Genomic DNA, 21,878 nt, shown 5'->3' on the forward strand with positions numbered 1-21,878 from the left:
TAGTTACTTGAGATAGTGTAGAAGTAAAAGTAAAACAAAAACCTTTAAAGCATTTGCATCTCAACTGAAAATGTTTGAAACAGCATGTTGATTTTTTTCACAATTTTCCAATTTCAAAAATGTTTGTGCATTTTTTCTCTATTTTTTTAAATGAGATAAGTCTGAAGAAATCAACATAGTTCTGGTTAAAAAGGTGCAATTTCTTCTACTGGTTGTCTCTACTATTCATGAACTGTACATCTGCAAAGCCATTCTAATATCTATCCAGCTGTTTTTGAGTGGCTGGATTCTTTTGCTCCATAGTCTGGTTTTGTGGTTGTCTTGCTTTTCACAAGCTAAACCAAGGTCAGTCAGGTCCATCATGGTTTCATAGAATCATAGGACTGGAAGGGACCTAAGTGAGGGGAGGAAGGGAAGAGACAGGGAGGATTAACTCTGTGGGGTTACATCTAGACTACATGCCTATTTCAAAACAGTATCTTTCGAAAAAGCCTCTTTTGAAAAAGAGCATCTAGACAACAAGACGATTTTTTGAAAAAGCAGCTCGCTTTTTCAAAAGAGAGTCTTGATGCTCTCTTTCGAAAAAGCCCTGTTTTCATGCAATAGTGCCTTTTTTCGAAAGATGACTTTTGAAAAAAGGCGTTATTCCTCGTAGAATGAGGTTTACCGCCATTGACAAAACCACCGCGTTCCTTTGATTTACTGTCAACAGAACGCAGCAGTAGTCTAGACGAAGGTACAGTTTTTTCGAAAAAACCCTGTAGTCTAGATACACCCTGGGAGAGCAGCTGTTACAGCACACAAACCAGACATTTTTACAAATAAAAGAGGACGAAGAAAGATGCTTCCCCTACTTTTCTCCAGGTGTCGGCAGGAAGTCAGGGTTCAAGCTGCAGAGACAGAATTGGCGCACGAGGAGGAGGCACTGACCAGGGTTATTAGGAAAGTATCGTGCCCTAACTGATACCCAACCCTCTCCGCTTTGCGTCATCCTGCAGGTGAGTTAGTCCTAACTACTTGGAGGATTTGTGAATGAACGCATGTTTTCCTCAAAACAGCAAGCTTGAGGGTTCCCTGATATCTTCCCATTGTGGTCAAAGAAATAGTCAGGTAGGCCAATTGACTGGAGTATGACTCAACATTGGAGAGCGAGTTAATGACCCTGGTCCCTCCTCCACTCCCAAGAGCGTGCAAGGAGAGCATGCCAGCTCCTACCTATTGCGCCACACTGTGTTTGTAATCTCTGGTTGCTAAACAACAGCCAGCCCCCCCTTTTTTTTTTCTTTTTTCTTTTTTCTTTTCTTTTTACACTGTCTTCCCACCTTCCCTTACAGGTAGAGAGAAGAAGCTTCTCCATCATGGAGACCCTTTGCTCTCACAACCCATCCAACATGGCTGCCTTCATAAACATTCCCTTTAGCCCAAACTTCACGAGTTATTTTCATAATTTGAGAGGGGCAGCATTTAAGTTTCCATTTCTTGTTGGCATTACACCTGGGATTGCATGGTGAAACTTGCTCACATCCCACCGTTTTCTCAAATTGTGGCTCACCTGATAAATCAAACCAGTGAATACAAATGAGGAGCATAATGATCAGAATAACAATACCTATTTCCACAAGAGCCATAATGATTAATGGTTGGAAAGCCCATTCCCTTAGGCTGGATGTTTCCCCTGGTAAGGAAAACAACTGTTGGCATCAGTATGAAAACATAACTGTTTTCCGTAGTCTAGCGGGTATTTTCATGATAGTGGCTAGTGATTGGTGAATTGTTGCCCCTAGCATTCAGCCTTGCTTTTGGAGTTGGTTTAAGTTAGCCGCCAGCTCCATGTGCACCAAAAGCTGACGGAGAAGTCTTTAATTCATGTCCAAATGAATTGGATCTAAATACTTATAAAATTGATAAATTAAGGTTATATTGTGGGCATGCCATGCTTGGGAACTAAACTTACTATCCCATCTATGTAAAATAAAGCCTAAACACAACAAACTAACTTCTTTAGACTAGACATTGATGTAGACCTGTTTTATAGTACAGATGTAGTACCAACTCCTGATGCACACACATCCAGGTTTGGCTATAAGCACTTCAGAGAGGTTAGTAGCATGAGCTATGAAGCTATAGTGACATTTGCAATAGATGTGATCATATACAGATGTTTGTATGACAAAGGGATTCTGCCTGAGGATACCACTGGTACAAGTCTCCCACTACACAATGGTGTTCTTCTGTGGAGTATGCTCCCCAGAGTGATATGCCCTGGGGAACTATGATAAGATGAGTCACGTACATTCCCGAAGGTATCACTCAGTATTCTCAGAAGTCCTTCCCTAGCTGTAAGACTGACATACTGCAAAGTTTTCATATATGTATCATAGGCAAAGTGTAATATTCTCCAGAACTGATGATCTCGTTCAAGTGGACTTACTTGATTCATGATGGCTTGTTTTATTTCTGTTGCTATGACGCCACTATGTCCCTCCCTGACTGTACCGTGCATTGCGACTTGTAAAAGAGCAATATTGGATACAAGAAATAGTCTCAGAAGAATCTAGCTTAACTTCTCTAAGGCCTGGACCACTTTAACGACATTCTAGGAATTAAGTGACTGATACCTTGAGTTACATACCAGGAATTAAGCACTATCAAACTTATACTAAACAAGGAGTTTAATGAATTGGAAAAGGGTTCCTGGAGCTCAGATCACTTATGGCCTAGATTGCTTAACTTCCTAGCCTTTGAGCCAGAATTTAATGCCTATCCTGGCTTCTATTCCTCCCAAGATTGGTACTGTATTTTGGGTTCCTCTAAGATGCGTAGTGGCTGTGGTGTGTAACCAAGCCTCCTGATCTATTGTTAACAGAGGTAAGAACAGAGCTCCATCAGAGTATAGATTTTATACAGTAGGGCAGTGGTTCCCAAATTTTTTGGCATCACACCCCCTTTTGATTTTTGAGAAACCGTCACGCCTCCCCACCTCTTCTTTACCATCATCCAACCCCCCTTTTAACAAAAAAATCAATTAATAATTTAAAATTAAAAATAAACAGAAAAAAATGTTATAAAAATTATTTAAAATCTAATATATAAAGGAGAATGTTTGTATGTTTGTGCTCTAATAACTTGGACACTGCCTACCACAACCAAACTTTCCATGGGATAACTTTTCCTTCAGGAGAAGGTTTTAAGGTACTGTGGGAGGGTGTGACGGGTGCCCCACTGCCCCCCCACTGCACTAGCTCTGCCGGCGTCAATGCTGGAGAGTGTTAGGGTCAAGTGGAGGGTTGGGGGGCTGAACAAACCCACAGGCTTGTGGATGTGAGGGTGCAGGAGTTCAGGTTGGGATGTATGAGGGGCTCAGGGCAGCGGGGTTGGGAGTATGATGGGCACAGGACACAGATTTGCAGTGTGTGGATTGGGCAGTAGTGTTGTGGCAGAAGACTGGGGATGTGATAGGCTCAGGGTTGGGGTGTGTGCGAGGATGCAAGGGTGTTTTGATGTTGCGGCTTGATGGGGGCTTGGCCCCAATTGGGAGCTTGTTGGCCAGACTTCATTTTTAAATAAAATATGTCCAACACAAACATTTCAGCATTGTCTTTATTTTATGGGAGGGTTTGGGAACCTATTTTGGGTCAGGGGTCACTGACTCACAGAAAAATCAGTCAGGGGCCATACAAGTGAGATGCAAAAAAACCCAACCCCTCCACGCCTCTCCAAGCCTCACTGATGTGATCCCAACTGAGACCCCTTCCTCCCCTGGCACTCCAGCCCCATGGTGGGAGGATAGGTAGGACTGAGGATCAAGGCCTGAGGCCAGATTAACTCTTTTGGGGTTCCAGGGTAAGTGGAATTTGTGGGCCCCTCTACACTCTGAGGTGGGGCCAAAAATGAGGGATCCAGTGTGCGGGACAGGGGATCCAGTGTGCCAGTGAGTGGGATAAGGATGGGGTGTAAAATCTGGGTGGAAAATAGGGTATAGGAACAAGCTGGGGGTAGGTGTCTGGCCAGGAGGGAGGGCGCAGGAGCAGGGTGCTGGTGGTGTCTGGGCAGGGTGCTGGATGGGGTCTGGCCAGAGGGCAGGAGCAGGGTGCAAGTGGGGCCCTGGGCAGTGGGCAGGGTGCTGGTGGGGGATGGGACAGGGGGCAGGGTGTAGGTGGGGCTCTGAGCAGGGGACAGGTGAGAGTTTGGCCAGGGGGCAGGGTGCAGATGGGAGTCTGGCCAGGGGTTAGGGTGCTGGTGGGGCTTAGGCAGGGTACAGGTGGGAGTCTGGCCAGGGAGTAGGGTGTTGGTGGGCCCTGGGGCAGGTTACTTATAGGGGTCTGGGCAGGGTACTTGTGGGAGTCTGGGCAGGAAGGGCAGAGGGGCAGATACTTGTGGAGGTCTGGGTAGGGGGCAGGGAACTCGTGAGGGTCTGGGTAGGGGGGCAGGTACTCATGGGAATCTGGGCAGGAGGAGGAGACAGTGACAGCTCGGCTGGTACCTGGGGGTCCCACATCTGTGCGCCTGGTCCAGGTCTCAGGAAGCTCCTGTGCTGCTTTCCCCTCCCCAAACACCTAATGCGTTTCCTGAAATGCCGGTTCTGTCATGCTGCTGAGTACTGTGGTCTCAAGTTGCGGTGGGAGAGGTCCAGGTTGGATATTAGGAAAAACTATTTCACTAGGGGTATGTCTACACTACAATGTTAGTTCGAACTAACATTCATAGGCGCTACACTAGCGCTCCGCTAGTTCGAATTTAAATCGAACTAGCGGAGCGCTTAGTTCGAACTAGGAAAACCTCATTTTATGAGGATTAAGCCTAGTTCGAACTTACTAGTTCAAATTAAGGGGTGTGTAGCCCCTTAATTCGAACTAGTGGGAGGCTAGCCCTCCCCAGGTTTCCCTGGTGGCCACTCTGGCCAACACCAGGGAAACTCTATTGCCCCCTCCCGGCCCCGGACCCCTTAAAGGGGCACAGGGTGGCTACGGTGCCCGTGCCAGGTGCAAGCCTGCCAGCACCCAGCCAGCAGACCCTGCACCTGGCACGGCACAGAGCCACCCACCCGATAGCTACCTCATCTCCTCCCGCCTACCCCTCAACTGTTTCTTGGAAAGCTGTTGGCATAGTAGGTATGAGGTCACAACTTTTGGTATTTATAATTGTCACTGCTGCACCAGTGTCCACAAGAACATTTGACACAACTTCCCAATTCTTCCATATATTGACATTAAATTTATTGACAACCCTATTGGTGATGCAGGATTTTGACACATTTTGCAATTGGACTAGTCATAACAGGTTTGCACGGGGCTGATCCAGACGAGTGAATTTCCCCCTGATCTACTGAGCTATAAGTTCTCTGTTTAACTCTGGAGTGGACAACACATCGATATCCTGCTTCTTTTCGAAAGCCAAAAGCTGATTCCAGATAAGATGGCAAAATACTTTTCTCTTGCTTTCTGATTTTGCGAGGTGATGTTTCCTTGTGCTGTTCCTCTAGAGCATTTTTAGAAGTAGTTACCCTTTGTGGGCAGGAAGAAGGACTACAGCCTTTTGGCACCAATGTAGGACTCTTACTGCATTTCTTTAAACTTCCCATTAAGGCTGCAACCTTTTTCCATTTGTTAATGGTTACAAAGCTCCCCTTTGTAAATCGTTCCCCTCTTTAAGTTTATCTTCAAGTTCCCTGAGGGTTAAAGTGTGTGTATGTGGGTCTGTATCACCTACCACAATTCTCAAGACAGTGTTGAGACCTTGGATAACAGAGTCCTTGGACTCCCACCATATACGTCTTGCTGCAAGGAATAACATTTTCTTGCACCTCGTATATTTCGAGTCATTTGTCCACCCATTGGTGCTGAGAATAAAGCCTTCCTATGAAGCTACTTATGGGGAAGAAATATTTACACAGCGCCTCATATATAACCGTTGGACTTTACACATGCACAGCTTGTGCTTCAGTGGGAATGCCCAGAAAATCCTAACATTTTAGGTATTCATACAAGAGGGCCGCTATGTCTCCTATCAGTGAGTCTGTGATGGCGGCCATCCTTGCCATCCAATCCAATGCTGTTTCTCTCATTAATGGGCCCAATGATTTTCCCAATGCCCTGGCTTGTTCAGGCAAGAAAACCTGACTTTCTCTCCTGGTCTCTTTGTTTTAGCAAGGTCATCATCTTGCGTTATCCTTGTGGTCGTTATAGGAGCTACCACAACTGATGTGTGTTCCTCAACCATGAAAGGGGCCAATGGAACCATTTCTGCATCCTTATTAGTTGGTGGACTTTGATAGCTTTTTGACCCATATGTTTCTTCCCCTCATCTTCAGAACTACCTTCTGAAGAGCTAGCATCTCAGGGGAGACTCAGGGTGTCCTTAGCTGCAACCATGGTTAAGGGTTGATCTGCTAGGTTGATCTGCTACAGACAGTAATCTGAACAGCAGCACCTTTTTCTGATCTTCAGGGGAGGGCTTGAGCTGTCAAGCCACATATCCCATTTACTGGGACTGAAGGGCCTTCCATGCCTCTCTTCCTTCCAAGGGTTTCCTCCTGTCACTAATATGTAGACTACAATAATAGAATCATAGAACCATAGAGCTGGAAGAGACCTTAGAAGGCCATCAAGTCTAGCCCCCTGCCCAAGGCAGGACCAACCCCAATTAAATCAACCCAGCCAAGACTTAAACATCTCTAGGGATGGAGACTCCACTACTTCCCTAGGTAACGCATTCCAGTGCTTCACCAGTCTCCTAGGTTATGTCTAAACTACAGAGTTAGTTCGAACTAACTTAGTTCGAATTACTTAATTCGAACTAACGCGACTAGAACTAAAAACTAGTTCGAATTAGCGTTTTGCTAATTTGAACTAGCATGTCCACATTGAGTGGACCCTGAACAGGGCTTAAGGATGGCCGGAAGCAGTGCCAGCAGGGCATCAGAGGAGGACTTAGAGCATGGAGATGCTGTCTCAGGCTAGCCGAGGGCTGCGCTTAAAGGGACCCGACCCCCACCCCGGAAAGACAGTTCTCAGGGGTGCCCCGCTTGAAAACCAGTCCTGTCTTGGAGTACCCGGAGTACCCACACTGGGCACATCACAGCACTCGGCCATCAGACCGGCTGCACTTGCCGCAGGCTGCCATCTGGGGAGAGGGGGCAATTGGGGGGCTGCAGGAGAGGTTCCACCCCCAGAAGCCCACAGAGCCAGCTCAGTCCTCCCCATCGGGGGCTCGTACCCCATTCCTCCCTCACCTCCTTCCACTTACCCTTCCCTAGCCCCCCTTCCTGATGTACAAAATAAAGAAAATGTGTGTTCAAAAATAGAATCTCTCCTTATTGAACAAAACTGGGGGAGACTGGGAAAAGGAGGTGGGAGAGGGGAAGAGAAAGGCTGGGAGAGGGGAGGGCAACTAACATGATCAGGGGTTGGGAACAGGTCCCAGATGAAGAGAGGCTACAGAGATTGGGACTGTTCAGCTTAGAAAAGAGGAGATGGAGCGGGGACAGGATAGAGGTCTCTAAAAGCAGGGGTTGGGTGGAGAGGGTGCATTCATAAAAGTTCTTCATGAGTTCCCATAAAGAAGGACTAGAGGACACCAAAGGAAAGGAATGGGTAGCAGGCTTCAAACTAGTAAGTGAAAGTTGTTCTTGACAAAGCAAATAGTTAACCTGTGGAACTCCTTGCTGCAGGAGGTTGTGAAGGCTACAACTGGAACAGAGTTTAAAGGGAAGTGAGATCACATCATGGAGGTTGGGTCCATGGAGTAGTCATAGCCAGGGGGTAGGAGTGGTGTCCCTGCCCAAAGTTTGTGGAAGGCTGGAGAGGGATGGCACGAGACAAATGGCTTGGTCACTGTCTTCGGTCCATCCCCTCCAGGGTCCCTAGTGTTGGCCACTGTCGGCAGACAGGCTACTGGGCTAGATGGACCTTTGGTCTGACCCAGGACGGCCATTGTAAGCTCAGGGCTCAAGGTCGGGGGTTTCAGTGGACCCCCTTGATTTTTATGCATACCTGCTCCTGGGTGGCTAGGCTGGCAGCTCTCCTGCCCTAGCCGGCCACTTTCCTGTGCCTAGTGCGGAGATCGTGGACAAGGTCCACGATGTCTGCACTAGCCCAGGAAGGTGCCCGCCTCTTGCGGTCCCGGGCAAGCTCCCAGGAGACGCCAGCCTGGTCCCGGGAAGAGAGGGTGGGCTGGGAGACTTCGGGTGGGTGGCTCTGTGCCGTGCCAGGTGCAGGGTCTGCTGGCTGGGTGCTGGCAGGCTTGCACCTGGCACGGGCACCGTAGCCAGCCCGTGCCCCTTTAAGGGGTCCGGGGCCGGGAGGGGGGCAATAGAGTTTCCCTGGTGTTGGCCAGAGTGGCCACCAGGGAAACCTGGGGAGGGCTAGCCTCCCACTAGTTCGAATTAAGGGGCTACACACCCCTTAATTTGAACTAGTAAGTTCGAACTAGGCTTAATCCTCGTAAAATGAGGTTTTCCTAGTTCGAACTAAGCGCTCTGCTAGTTCGATTTAAATTCGAACTAGCGGAGCGCTAGTGTAGCGCCTATGAATGTTAGTTCGAACTAACATTGTAGTGTAGACATACCCCTAGTGAAATAGTTTTTCCTAATATCCAACCTGGACCTCTCCCACCACAACTTGAGACCACAGTTCCTTGTTCTGCCATCAATCACTACTGTGAACAGCCTTTCTCCAGCCTCTTTGGAACCTCCCTTCAGGAAGTTGAAGGCTGCTATCAAATCCCTCCTCACTCTTCTTTTCTGAAGACTAAATAGACTCAACTCCCTTAGCCTCTCCTCGTAAGTCATATGTGCCAGCTCTCTAATCATTTTGGTCACCCTCCACTGGACTGTCTCCAGTGCATCCACATCCTTCCTGTAATTGGGGGCCCAGAACTGGACACAATACTCCAGATGTGGCCTCACCAGAGCTAAGTAAAGAGGAATAATGACATCTCTGGATCGACTGGCAATACTCCTCTTAATGCAACCTAATATGCCATTAGTCTTCTTGGCTACAAGGGCACACTTTTGATTCATATCCAGCTTCTCATCCACTGTAATCCCCAGGTCCTTTTCTGCAGAACTGCTACTTAGCCAGTTGGTCCCCAGCCTGTAACAATGCTGGGGATTCTTCCATCCCAAGTGTAGGACTCTACACTTGTCCTTGTTGAACCTCATCAGATTTCTTGTGGCCCAATCCTCCAATTTGTCTGAGTCACTCTGGACTCTGTCCCTGCCCTCTAGTGTGTCTACCTCTCCCCCTAGCTTATTGTCATTCGCAAACTTGCTGAGGGTGCAATCCATACACTCATCCAGTTCAGGATGGCGGTCGGTTTCTAGCGGAGTGCCCCAAGGTTCGGTTCTAGGACTGGTTTTTGTTCAATATCTTTGAAAAAGATATTGAACAAAAACCAGTCCTAGAACCGAACCTTGGGGCACTCCGCTAGAAACCGACCGCCATCCTGACATCGAGCCATTGATTACTACTTCCTGGTCCCGACCTTCCAACCAGCTTTCTATCTATCTATCTTACTGTCCATTTATCCAATCCACATTCCCTTAACTTGCTGGCAAGAATATTGTGGGAGACCGTATCAAAAGCCTTGCTAAAGTCAAGGTATATCACATCCATTGACTTCCCTATATCCACAGAGCCAGTTACCTCATCATAAAAGCTAATCAGATTGGTCAGGCACGACTTGCCTTTCATGAATCCATGATGACTATTCTTGATCACCTTCCCCTCTTCCAAGTGCTTTAAAATGGATTCCTTGAGGATCCCCTTCATGATTTTTTCAGGGATAAGGTAAGACTGACCGGCCTATAGTTCCCTGCATCATCCTTCTTCCCTTTCTTAGGGTACGTCTACACTACAGCGCTAGTTCGAACTAACTTAGTTCGAATTAGTTAATTCGAACTAAGCTAGTTCGAACTAACGTGTCTAGAACTAAAAACTAGTTCGAACTAGCGTTTTGCTAGTTCGAACTAGCAAGTCCACATTGAGTGGACTCTGAACAGGGCTTAAGGATGGCCGGAAGCAGTGCCGGCAGGGCATAAAAGGAGGACTTAGAGCATGGAGATGCTGTCTCAGGCTAGCCGAGGGCTGCGCTTAAAGGGTCCCGACCCCCACCCCGGACACACAGTTCTAAGGGGTGCCCCGCTTGCAAAGAAGTTCTGGCTTGGAGTGCCCTGAGTGCCCACACTGGGCACATCACACCACTCGGCCATCAGCCCAGCTGCACTTGCCGCAGGCTGCCATCTCGGGAGAGGGAGTAATTGGGGGGCTGCAGGAGAACTTCCACCCCCAGAAGCCCGCAGAGCCAGCCCAGTCCTCCCCATCGGGGGCTCGTACCCCATTCCTCCCTCACCTCCTTCCACTTACCCTTCCTTAGCCCCCCTTCTTATTGATGTACAAAATAAAGATAACGTTTCTTCCAACATTGACTCTGTCTTTATTGAAAAAAAACTGGGGGAGACTGGGAAAAGGAGGTGGGAGAGGGGAAGAGAAAGGCTGGGAGAGGGGAGGGCAACTAACATGATCAGGGGTTGGGAACAGGTCCCAGATGAAGAGAGGCTACAGAGACTGGGACTGTTCAGCTTAGAAAATAGGAGACGGAGGGGGGACAGGATAGAGGTCTCTAAAAGCAGGGGTTGGGTGGAGAGGGTGCATTCAGAAAAGTTCTTCCTGAGTTCCCATAAAGAAGGACTAGAGGACACCAAAGGAAAGGAATGGGTAGCAGGCTTCAAACTAGTAAGAGAAAGTTGTTGTTCTTCAGAAAGCAAATAGTTAACCTGTGGAACTCCTTGCTGCAGGAGGCTGTGAAGGCTACAACTAGAACAGAGTTTAAAGGGAAGTGAGATCAAGTGATGGAGGTTGGGTCCATGGAGTCCTATTAGCCAGAGGGTAGGAGTGGTGTCCCTGCCCAAAGTTTGTGGAAGGCTGGAGAGGGATGGCACGAGACAAATGGCTTGGTCATTGTCTTCGGTCCATCCCCTCCAGGGTCCCTAGGGTTGGCCGCTGTTGGCAGACAGGCTACTGGGCTAGATGGACCTTTGGTCTGACCCAGTACGGCCATTGTAAGCTCAGGGCTCAGTGTCGGGGGTCTCAGTGGACCCCCTTGATTTTCATGCACACCTGGTCCTGGGTGGCCAGGCTGGCAGCTCTCCTGCCCTAGACGGCCACTTTCCTGTGCCTAGTGCGGAGATCGTGGACGAGGTCCACGATGTCCGCACTAGCCCAGGAAGGTGCCCGCCTCTTGCGGTCCAGGGCAAGCTCCCGGGAGCCGCCAGCCTGGTCCCGGCAAGAGGGGGTGGGCTGGGGGGCATCGGGTGGGTGGCTCTGTGCCGTGCCAGGTGCAGGGTCTGCTAGCTGGGTGCTGGCAGGCTTGCACCTGGCACGGGCACCGTAGCCAGCCCGTGCCCCTTTAAGGGGTCCGGGGCCGGGAGGGGGGCATAGAGTTTCCCTGGTGTTGGCCAGAGTGGCCACCAGGGAAACCTGGGGAGGGCTAGCCTCCCACTAGTTCGAACTAAAGGGCTACACAGCCCTTAGTTCGAACTAGCTAGTTCGAACTAGGCGTTAGTCCTCGTAAAATGAGGTTTACCTAGTTCGAACTAAGTGCTCCGCTAGTTCGATTCAAATTCGAACTAGCGGAGCGCTAGTGTAGCACCTATTAAAGTTAGTTCGAACTAACGTCCGTTAGTTCGAACTAACTTTGTAGTGTAGACATACCCTTAAAGATGAGCATTACATTTGACTTTTTCCAATCACCCGGGATCTTTCCTGATCTCCACAACTTTTCAAAGATAATGGCCAAAGGCTCCTCAATGACATTTGCTAACTCCCTCAGTACCCTCAGATGTATTAAGTCTGGACCCATGGATTTATAGAGATCGTCGACCCAGAATACCTGGATTGTGATCTCCAGCAGTTCATCCAAGACCAGCCTTTCTCAAGAGAACTGAACCCTGGGTAGCTACTCCAGCAATCTGATCCCTGATTAACTCACCCCTCCTGGCTTAACTAAGAGATGGGAGGAAGGGAAGGGAGAGGGATTAACAGTCGGAGAGCAGCTGTTACAATCACATAAACTGAACATTCATACAAATAAAACAAGAGGATGATGAGATGCTTCCTCTACTTTTCTCCAGGTGTCATCAAGGAGTAAGAGTTCAAACTGCAGAGACAGAATTGCTGCACCAGGAGGAAGAGCTGACCAGGATTGTCAGGAAAGTACTGTGCCCTAACCGATACCCATCATCTCTGTTTTGCAGCATCCTGCAGGTGAGTTTGACTACTCAGAGGATTTGTGAATGCATGTGTGTTTCCCTCAAAATAGCATACCTGATGGTTCCCTGATAGCTTCCTTGGACAGATGAAGAAGCAGTCACGTAGGCAAGTGCCCAGAGCCTGACTCAACATCAGAGAGAGAGAGTTAATGAGTCTGCCGAGCATAAGAGCAAGAGCAACTAGCTCTAAAGTGTTGTGTCACACTTCCTATGTAAACACTGGTTGCGAAGCAACACTCAGCACTTTCCTTCCCCCCCCCCCCGCCTTTTCTTTACACTCTTGTCCCATCTTCTCCTGAAGGGACAAAAATGCAGCTTATCCATCATGGAGACTCCTTGGTCTCACAACCCATCCAGTATGGCTACCTTCATTAACATTACCTTTAACCCAAACTTCACGTGTCTCTTTCATAAGATGGCAAGAGCAGCATTTAACAATTTTCCCTCATTATTCACATTGCACGTAGGGTTACATGGTGGAACTTGCCAACATTGCACAGTTTTGTCAGACTATGGCCCACCTGAGGAATTAAACCATACATAATAATGAACTTACAGTGAACCCAAATGACGAACATGATGATCAGAATAACAATATCTGTTTTTACAAGAGCCATAATGATTGAAGGATAGGAAACCCATTCCATTAGGCTGGATTTTTCCCCTGGGAAGGAAAACAACTGTTGCCACCAGTATGAAAACATTGCTGTTTTCTGTATTCTATCAAGTATTTTCATGATAGAAGCTATAGAGTGGTGAATTGTTGCCACTAGCACTTGGCCTTTATTTTTGGAGTTGGTTTAATTTAGCTTCCAGCTCTGGATGCAGAAAAACTGACTTGAAATGTGTAAATTCATGTCCAAATGAATTGGATCTCAGTGCTTATTCAATTGATAAGTTAAGGTTAAATTTGGGTATGCCAAGCTTAGGAACTATCCCATCCATATAACATCAATCCAGTACACAAAGATTACCTTCATTGGTATAGACCTAGTTTATAGTAAAGATGGGGCACCAACTCCTGATGCACACACATCCAGGCTTGGCTAGAAGCACTTAAGAGAGGTTAGTGGCCTGATCTATGAAGCTATAGTGGCATTTGCAATAGATGTGATCATATACAGATCTTTGTATGACAAAGGGATCCTGCCTGAGGATACCACTGGCATGAGTCTCCCACTGCACAAAGGTGTTCTTCCATGGAATATGTTCCCCAGAGTGATATGCCCTGGGCAACTATGACAGGATGAGTCACATAAATTCCCAAAGGTATCACTGGCGATATTATCAGAAGTCCTTCCCCAGCTGTAAGACTGACATACTGGACAGATTTCATTTATGCATCATAGGCACAGTGCAATATTTTGAAGAACTGATGATGTTCTCCCTCAAGCGGGCTTATTTGATTCATGATGGCTTCTTTTATTTCTATTTCTGTTTCTATGACTCCACTATGTTCCTCCCTGACTGTACCATGCAATGCGACTTGCAAGAGAGCAATATTGGATACAAGAAATAGTCTCAGAGGAATCTAGCTTAACTTCTCTAAGGCCTAGACCACTTTATTGAAATCCAGCCCTGGAGTGACATACCAGGAATTAAGCACTGTCACTAGATCCAAACTAATATTAGACAAGGAGGTAAATGAATTGGAAAAGGGTTGGTACCATGTAAGCCTAGTACCTTTCTTTGCTGGAAATTTTACTTGATAGACAGATGCACTAACCCCGTTTACAATTTCTGTGGGACCCATCCATCTAGGGATGAACACATGCTCTTTTTCTGAGCAAAAGTGGTACGTTGTCTCCTATTTCCCAACTCATGTCCCCAAGATGACCTAGTCTTTTCTTTACATTATGGTGGCTGTCCTTTAATTGAATGGAACCTGGTACTGAACACTACTGATGACATGTAGAATTTTGCACATGTATAGATCTAATTGGATTCAATGGTGACATATGTCAGATGGTGGTCTCCAACTCACCATAATTCTGAGGTTAGGTTAGTTATGTTGTGAAAAAATTAGTTAATCCCATAAGTCTGGGGTTAGGTTAATTGTACGGTGAGAAAAAAGTTATATACAAATTTAAAAAAAAATAATTTTGAGTGTGTCTTCTTTTTATAAAGATTTGAAAAAAAATGGTAAGCTTGAAAAAACCCCAACCCCAATGAATTTACATGAAACATGTCTGTGCTTGAGAACAGGGCCATTTTTAATAAAACAATTTTATCAGCTCCCATGGAAAGGTCACAGTTTATATATGCTCCTTTTTTCCCACTGTGTCATGCCAGAAGCTGGTGTAACTCATTAATAAGTCCGGCTACATCTAGACTACATCGTAAAAGGGACGTAAATTAGATGTATCGCAATTGCTTATGAAGCAGGGATTTAACTCTCCCGCGCTTCATTAACATAAAAATGGCTGCTGCTTTTTTTCGGCATGGAGCTTTGCCGGAGAAAAGCACCAGTCTAGATGCTGATCTTTCAGAAAATAAAGCCTTTTCCAAAAGATCCCTTATCCCTCTTGAAATAATAGATAAGGGATCTTTCGGAAAAGGCTTTATTTTCTGAAAGATCAGCGTCTAGACTGGCGCTTTTCTCCAGCAAAGCTCCGTGCCGAAATTAAAGTGACATCCATTTTTATGCTAATGAAGCACGGGAGATTTAAATACCCGCTTCATTAGCAATTGCAATACGTTCCACGAGGACTAACGGTAGTTCAGAATAGGAAGCCTAATCCGAACTACCTAGTTTGTGCCGCGTGTAGCTGCGGGCATGGAGTCCAAACTAGCAGACATTTAAAAATGGCGGCGCCCGGCAATATGCAAATGAAGCCCGGGAAATTCAAATCCCGGGCTTCATTTGCAACTCCGGTTGCCTACATTAACTACCCTAGTTCGAACTAGGGTGGTAGTGTAGACATACCCTTAGTATCATTTGTACTATGCTGTTGCCTGAAGGCCCAAGTGTGATTGAGGCTCAGTTGTGCTAGGCAGAGTACAAGTGTGAGAGGGCTCCTGCACCCAAAGAGCTTAAAGTCTGAAAAGAGGAAGTAAAGTAGTATTAACCCCATTTTACATAGTGATGACTGAGGCATGGTGACTTTAAGTTACCTGCCTACGGTCACACAGTGAGTTTGCAGAAGAATCAAATATCCTGAGCCACAAGACAGAACCTTTTTAGTCACAAGACCATCTTTTCTCTCTTGGAAGCTGACTGAGATTTGATGTATATGGTGGTGACAGAAGCTCATATCCCTGGAATTTCAGGGGGTTTTTCTTCAGAAATTGCTCTTGCCTTAATCAACAGCATGACACAAATTCAGAACAGTTTACAGGTTCAATCCACAATGTGCTGGATTCCCCTCCTGAAAATAGAAATCCCATTTAAATGCATTTGGACAGTGTCAAATCCACTACTCATTCATTGCCAGTGAGGCGCAAATAGTATCCCCTGTTTCACCCTTGAGATTTGGGTAGAAAAACAACTATGCAATCAAGGAAGCTGCCTTCCATTTAAACAGTGGATGTGTCAATTTCTGATAAGTATGACGTGTTCTTTCATGTTCACCAGTGTGACCAGGATGTTGCCTGCTGGGCAGGTCTCCAGAAAATGCCTGTTATTGCTCAATACATAAATCCTATTTGCTTTCTGCCCTCTTATGCTTGATAGGTGGAAACTAAGTGTCAGATATGCATAGACCGCATACGCAGCATGCCCAGTATATATAAGGACAGGTCCTGATGGAGCATTATCATCAGTGGAATATTATTGTTCCTTGTAGGAGGCAAAGTCACTTGAAAGAAGATAGGACATTTAAACTGTAAGTGATAGAGGGATTTGGTGCGGGAGTTCAGAGGATGGCTGGTGCTGGTTTTGCTTATGATTTTCCAAGTGGAGGAGAGGAATGCAGCTACACTGCTGTCGTTATTTTTCTTGTATCCTGCTTGGATGAAGCTCTTTTATCAGCTCAAATGGGTGTATTTGAAACATGCTGCAACCAGGTGTCCTGAACAGAGACTCTGCAGCTGTTCTTTGCTCTTTCTTGGGAGATGGGAAAGGAATATGTTGGGATAGTTTCATATCAGATCATTTCAAACAGGAGAACAGGTTCCATCAGCCGTAGATGGACAACTAGATCAGTTGGATCAAGCGATTTGGATTCCATACATCAAAGGTTCATGCCCACCAAATTTCTGGAATTGGGGGCTGAGAAGGCAACTAATTCAGAGTTTGTGCACACTGCATTCCAGGAATGAGAGCTGTGCACTTTGGGAACACTTTAAGCAATATTTGGCCATTATCCATGCTGCTGAGTTGGAAGATTCCATTGACTAAATTGAAGTTGTATGTGCTTGGTGCCTCTGATCATCACAACAGTTACTAAGGTGCTTAAAATGGATTTAGGTGCTTAACTGCAAGCAGTACCGGCCAGATCTTCTGCAGGTGTAAATAGTTTATTTTCCTGGATTTCAGTGGGCCTCAGGTGGTATATGAAGGTCTGAATGATACTTTGAAAATTTTAGACAAGGTGCTTAAAAGCTGCTTTGTGAATCTCAGCCTAGGTCCTAGAGACAGATAGGCTGAAATTTGCAGAATCATGGCGGCAATTCAGCTGTGCATCTTTTAATAAGTGCAATGGAAGCTGTATGGCCAAATGCTTGGCACAGCTTTGAAAACCTTCACATTGATAGATGTCTCTCTTAACCCTTTAGGGCAATCATTTAAGCACAGAGGATTTGTAGTACGGTCTTTCCCCCTTTAAGTGCTTTAGTTCACTTTAAAAAAGTCACTGATTCTTTTCAGAATAACTTTTTTTTTGTTAAAATGTACCTGTGCTTGAAAAAATGGGATCTAACATTAGAGAATTGGGACCAAAATATCCATGCCCTTGTTTAATCAAAGATTGGATGTTGTGCTTGCAGCGCTGTCTGCACAATGTATTGTGCCCTCGCAAGTTTTGACAAAGCCTTAGGAAATATTTCTACAGAACTCAACTGCATTATGAGGTTTCCAAACTGACTAACTGGTGTTTAGTTTTGATAACTAACATCCTGCTACAACAAATGACCAGTTATACATGATAGAACTGTTGTCTACTTAATTCACCTCTTAGCACAGAGACATTTGTTACACTCCAAACAATTACAGACTTTTAGGGGGAGATCATCAGCCAGTGTAGTGCAATGTAGCTTTTTTTACTTCAATGGATCTGGGCTGGTTTACCTCAGCTGTGGATCCTAAAATCAACCTGCTCCAGGATTTATTAGGATAGGTGAACTAATAGGGCAAAGAGGAAGAGAGAGGCTTTCAGAGTTCCCATAGATTCTTAAGTGCTTTTACTACAGGAAAAAAATTGCCTGTGGATCAGCACATTTGAAAACTAGGCTATTTGTTTAGACACCTAAATGTGGATCTAGAAGTCTAATTTTAGGCACCTCTTAGAATGTCTTAGTTTTAACATGCCTGTAAAGTGTGAGTATTTTATAAACTTAGTGGATTGGTAAACTGAGACGCAGAGAAAGTTAGGGCTAAAAATGACCTAATCTGGCACTATGGATGCTCTGGACAACTTAAAAATCAGATTGCATGTATCTGCTCCTCAGCAGGGGTAACTCAGCATAGATTCACTAAAGCTAATGGCTGGTAATTATGACCCATGCAGAAAATCCATAACAGTCAAACTAAGTCCTCTTGTTTTCCCTCACGCTCTTTGGTACCTGTCACACAGACTGCAGCCTATGGGTTACATTCTCCCCCTCCTCCATCCTTTGTGTGGTAATGCCTGTCTGTGTCAGTGGGAACTCTGAATGTGGAAGCAAGGTGGAATACAGCACTTTGGCTGGCTTTTGAGTTTGGACAGGCTGTCCATGGGGAAAGCAGAAAGAGTTCCATGATGAGAAGAACGTTCTAACCTGGAATGTTTGATTATAATTGTCAGTGCAGTTTCCGAGGCTACCATGATGCAATGACATTTTGTAGAGTATCTCTACAGAAAAGAGTATCTCTGAAGAAAAGCCTCCCAAGCCCTCATTCTCTCATTACTATCTGAAAGCCACTTTTCATTCAAGACTTAACCCAAGGAAGTTCCTGATTATCATTAAGTTATGCATCTAGGTTGTGTGGAAATTCACAATAACATCAGAGTAGAACTCTTACTCCAGGCTCAGGGAGCTCTGCCACCCCAAGTTAGTGACTGATGTTCTATTAGTGCTTAGCATGGCTCCTAAAGGACATCCAATAAGCACATGGCACACAAAATGCGTGCAAGATCACTTTTAACTCTTGTAATGTGCATCCCAGCACATAAGAGAAGAGGAGAAATTCTTGTCTTGACTTGAATGTACACGGAAGTGAAACCTCCATGAGATTGCTGTAGCCGTGTGTGGCATTCAGCTCCGTGGGATGAGTATTTGAATAGGGGGATTTACCATTCAAGAAAACACAGTGAAAAGGGGGAGGGAGGGGGAAACTCAGCAGGGGAAATCCAAAAGCAAGAGTAATGGGTTTCTGTTTTTTCTAGTGGTGGTTATTCTTTGGCTTGTTGTCAGACAGTGAATGTTCTTGTGTAAAGGGACATTTAAGATCACTAGCCAACAAACATTATATGTTTGCATGGAACAACCTGGTTCTAGGTCTTCATTTAGTTATGCCACCAGTACTGAGCATTCTGTTAGGAATGTCTGGCATAAAGATGCCACTAAGGTTGCAGTGTGATAGGAAAAGTTTGGAGGGGAAATTTAGAATAGACTACAGCCTTGGGGAAGTTGTATGGAGAGAGACTCAAAATATCATTGGGTATTGTTTAAAATTGGTTATAGAGGACTTGCATATAAGGTCCAATTCAATGTCTGTTGAAATCCATGAGTGTCCTTCCTTTGATTTCAATGTGTGTTGGATCATCTGTACAGATAATTGAAGCCTCAGATAGCATAGTGATGAGTGCTATGATAGAATCTATGCTTAACAGATGGTTAAGATGCCCACTCTTCTTTTGAGAGTGATTCATTGCTCTCTGCTGGTTACTTTGAAAAATGCATAAAACAGTTGGGCCTAAATTTGCTTGTTATAATTTCTTTAACAGCTAAGAACTCTACTGAAGGAGACACTTTTCTGCACAAGAAAGGTCAAGGAAGTCCTCTGGTGTTGTACAGCGAGAGAAGATCCCTAAAGTATCATTAGTTGGGAATTTTCCTACCACCACCATGTGCCTGTTCTCATTCCTAAAACGAGGGGAATCAAAGCCACAGGTGCCTACACTAAGGGGGACCCTTAAGAAGCCCACGAAACTTCTTTATCAGAACTACGAGACCTTGCTGGAGACATGCTTGAAGAATAAATGCCTGTTCAAGGATGAGAACTTCCCAGCTGACCTTAGCTCTATTGGAAAGGGGCCACTTCTACAGAAACTACCCCCAAAGCTACAGTGGAAGAGGCCACATGTGAGTGAGGTTCAGTGAATGGTTTTTATGTGAGGAATTGTTTAAGATGAATAACTACCAGAAGGATGAATAGCTACCAGAAAGATGGATAGCTACTAGAAGGACACAGCATCCATCTATCTAATATCTAATAGAACCTTTCTGCTTATCATCATGGTATCCACATTTTTTACAAATAGATTATTATAAGCAGAATTAGTCCCTTATATGGTTTAGCTTCTTCACTTCTTCCCTGATGGAGCCTTATTTTATTTGTTTGTTTGTTTGCATCCTTCTCCTCTTTCTTCCTTTCTCTCTTCTCTCCCTTTCCTTTACTGGTGTACTGTGTGATCGTCACATTGACTCTCTGAAATTGGCCTGCACTATCTAGTGCTGCTAGTCGCATATTCACTCTCTCCATCTGTGGAATTCTCAGAGATGTGAGCTAGTGTCCTGCTGGGGACAGAGGGTGCAGTAGTAATGTAGTGGTAGGTTAGAGCAGGATTGAATAGATGAGCCATTGTGGTCCTGGTGCTCTGGAAAAGGCTCCAAATGTTGTACTTCTATCCATGCACCTTGGAAGTCCATGAGTGGGTTTGAGGCCTTGTGCTCTGAAATCCCCATGCTGTTGTAGTAATGCCTCATTTGCAAGGGAGGCTGCCTCTCCTTCTCATTTGCTTTGGTGCTAGCCTAGCAAAATTTCATAGGGGAACATAGTGTGCTTCCTTCCCTTCCCACCCTGCAGAGAGCATGCTGCAATGGCAACGCTCGGACTGTAGGCCTGTGGCGTGCTGTGGCTGTAGGTATATCGACCCTGAGGTTAGACACCTGCAGCTGGCCTGTGCCAGCTGACTCAGGCTCATGGGGCTCAACATAAGGAGCTGTTTAATTTCAGTGTAGATATTGGGACTCAGGCTCCAGCCTGACCTTCAAGGGGTTCCCACCTCACAGGGTCCTATAGTCCAAGGATCAGCTCAAGCAGTACTCTGTGACTGCTTGCCTAAGTACAGGTTGAGCAGTTTCATCTGGGGTAAGAGTTAATATTTAATCATGCTAAATGTCTTTTAAGTGCTTGGCATTTCTTTGATGGGGAAGGTGGCAGTATAAGGATAATAAAAGTGAATGAGAAGTTTGACATTTACTTAATGAATTTGACCAGAGAGGCATTGGAGAGTAATAATATGTCTTCTTTCTTAACTATTGCTTATGGCATTTTTATGGCCACAGAAAGTTCTTCAGCAGCCCTCAATTTTTTCCCTTGTTGTCTAGCCCAGTTATCAGTCATAGGCAGTGAAGACATGATAGGAGGTAGCCTCTGTTATGGATTACATCATCAGAATCCTTGCGTTCATGCATTAAAAATGCAGCTCTAAAGATCGAAGAACAAGTAGCTTTGTAGAAGTCCAAGACAAGAAATGTTGTCAAAGTTAAGGTTGACAGTAACCCAAGGGTGAAAACCTGACAGGGATTGTTTTAATTCTCTCCAAATCAGGCATTTCAAATACAGGAAATTCAAAGTTAAGGATGCTATCCCTAAAAGAAATCCAAACACTTTAAGGTAATAAATGTATAGCTCTGCTGTGTATTTCTACTATGAGAGGAACCAATGTATCATGAAAAATCATTTACTCTGTAACCACAAAAAACAATGCCTTGGTGAGAACTGTATTGTTGTTTCATGGCATCATTACCGGTGCTGACACCTGACCTGCTCAGCAGCAGAAGCAGCCCTGTCAGGAATAGAATTAGGTAAAATTTTTCAGCTCAAATTTTCCTTTTGGTAACAAATGCAGATTTGGCAATACTGAAATGATTTGTGAATTTGTGTCAGTTCCACCAAATTGTTCATTTCAAACATTGTTTCACTGTCACATTTTCACAGTGAAATATTTTGGTGTTTCAGTTCGAAATGATTATTGGTTTTGCAGGTTCCATTCATGTTGTTAAAAAAAAGTCAGAAACATTTACAAACCATTCAAAGGGAGACACAGGCTTTTGATCAACCCAGAAAGATTTTTTTTCCTTTTTGAAATTGCTAACAATGAAAAAAAAAGGCCCGATTCAACCAAGTCTAGTCAAGAAGGAGTGAGGTGTTTTCCCTACACCATCTTCTAGACCTCCAGCCAGAAGCAATGAGATTGTATGTGAAAGAGACCTTTGACTCCTCAGAAACTCACTCCATTAGTGG

At 45.3% G+C, this 21,878-nt stretch overlaps 1 protein-coding gene across 1 annotated transcript in view; it reads left to right on the forward strand.

Moving 5' to 3' along the window:
• The first annotated feature begins 808 nt into the window (after window positions 1-808).
• Window positions 809-21,878, forward strand: part of LOC102444821 (calpain-14) — a 48,659-nt gene continuing 27,589 nt past the window's right edge. Inside the window, exons 1-3 of the mRNA XM_075925329.1 lie at window positions 809-998; window positions 12,131-12,263; window positions 19,354-19,711. Coding sequence (XP_075781444.1) covers window positions 19,475-19,711 — 237 coding nt within the window. The 5' untranslated portion in view covers window positions 809-998; window positions 12,131-12,263; window positions 19,354-19,474. The remainder of the gene's footprint in view (window positions 999-12,130; window positions 12,264-19,353; window positions 19,712-21,878) is intronic.

Source organism: Pelodiscus sinensis, chromosome 3 (assembly GCF_049634645.1).
Source record: "Pelodiscus sinensis isolate JC-2024 chromosome 3, ASM4963464v1, whole genome shotgun sequence".
NCBI classification, from domain to species: domain Eukaryota; kingdom Metazoa; phylum Chordata; order Testudines; family Trionychidae; genus Pelodiscus; species Pelodiscus sinensis.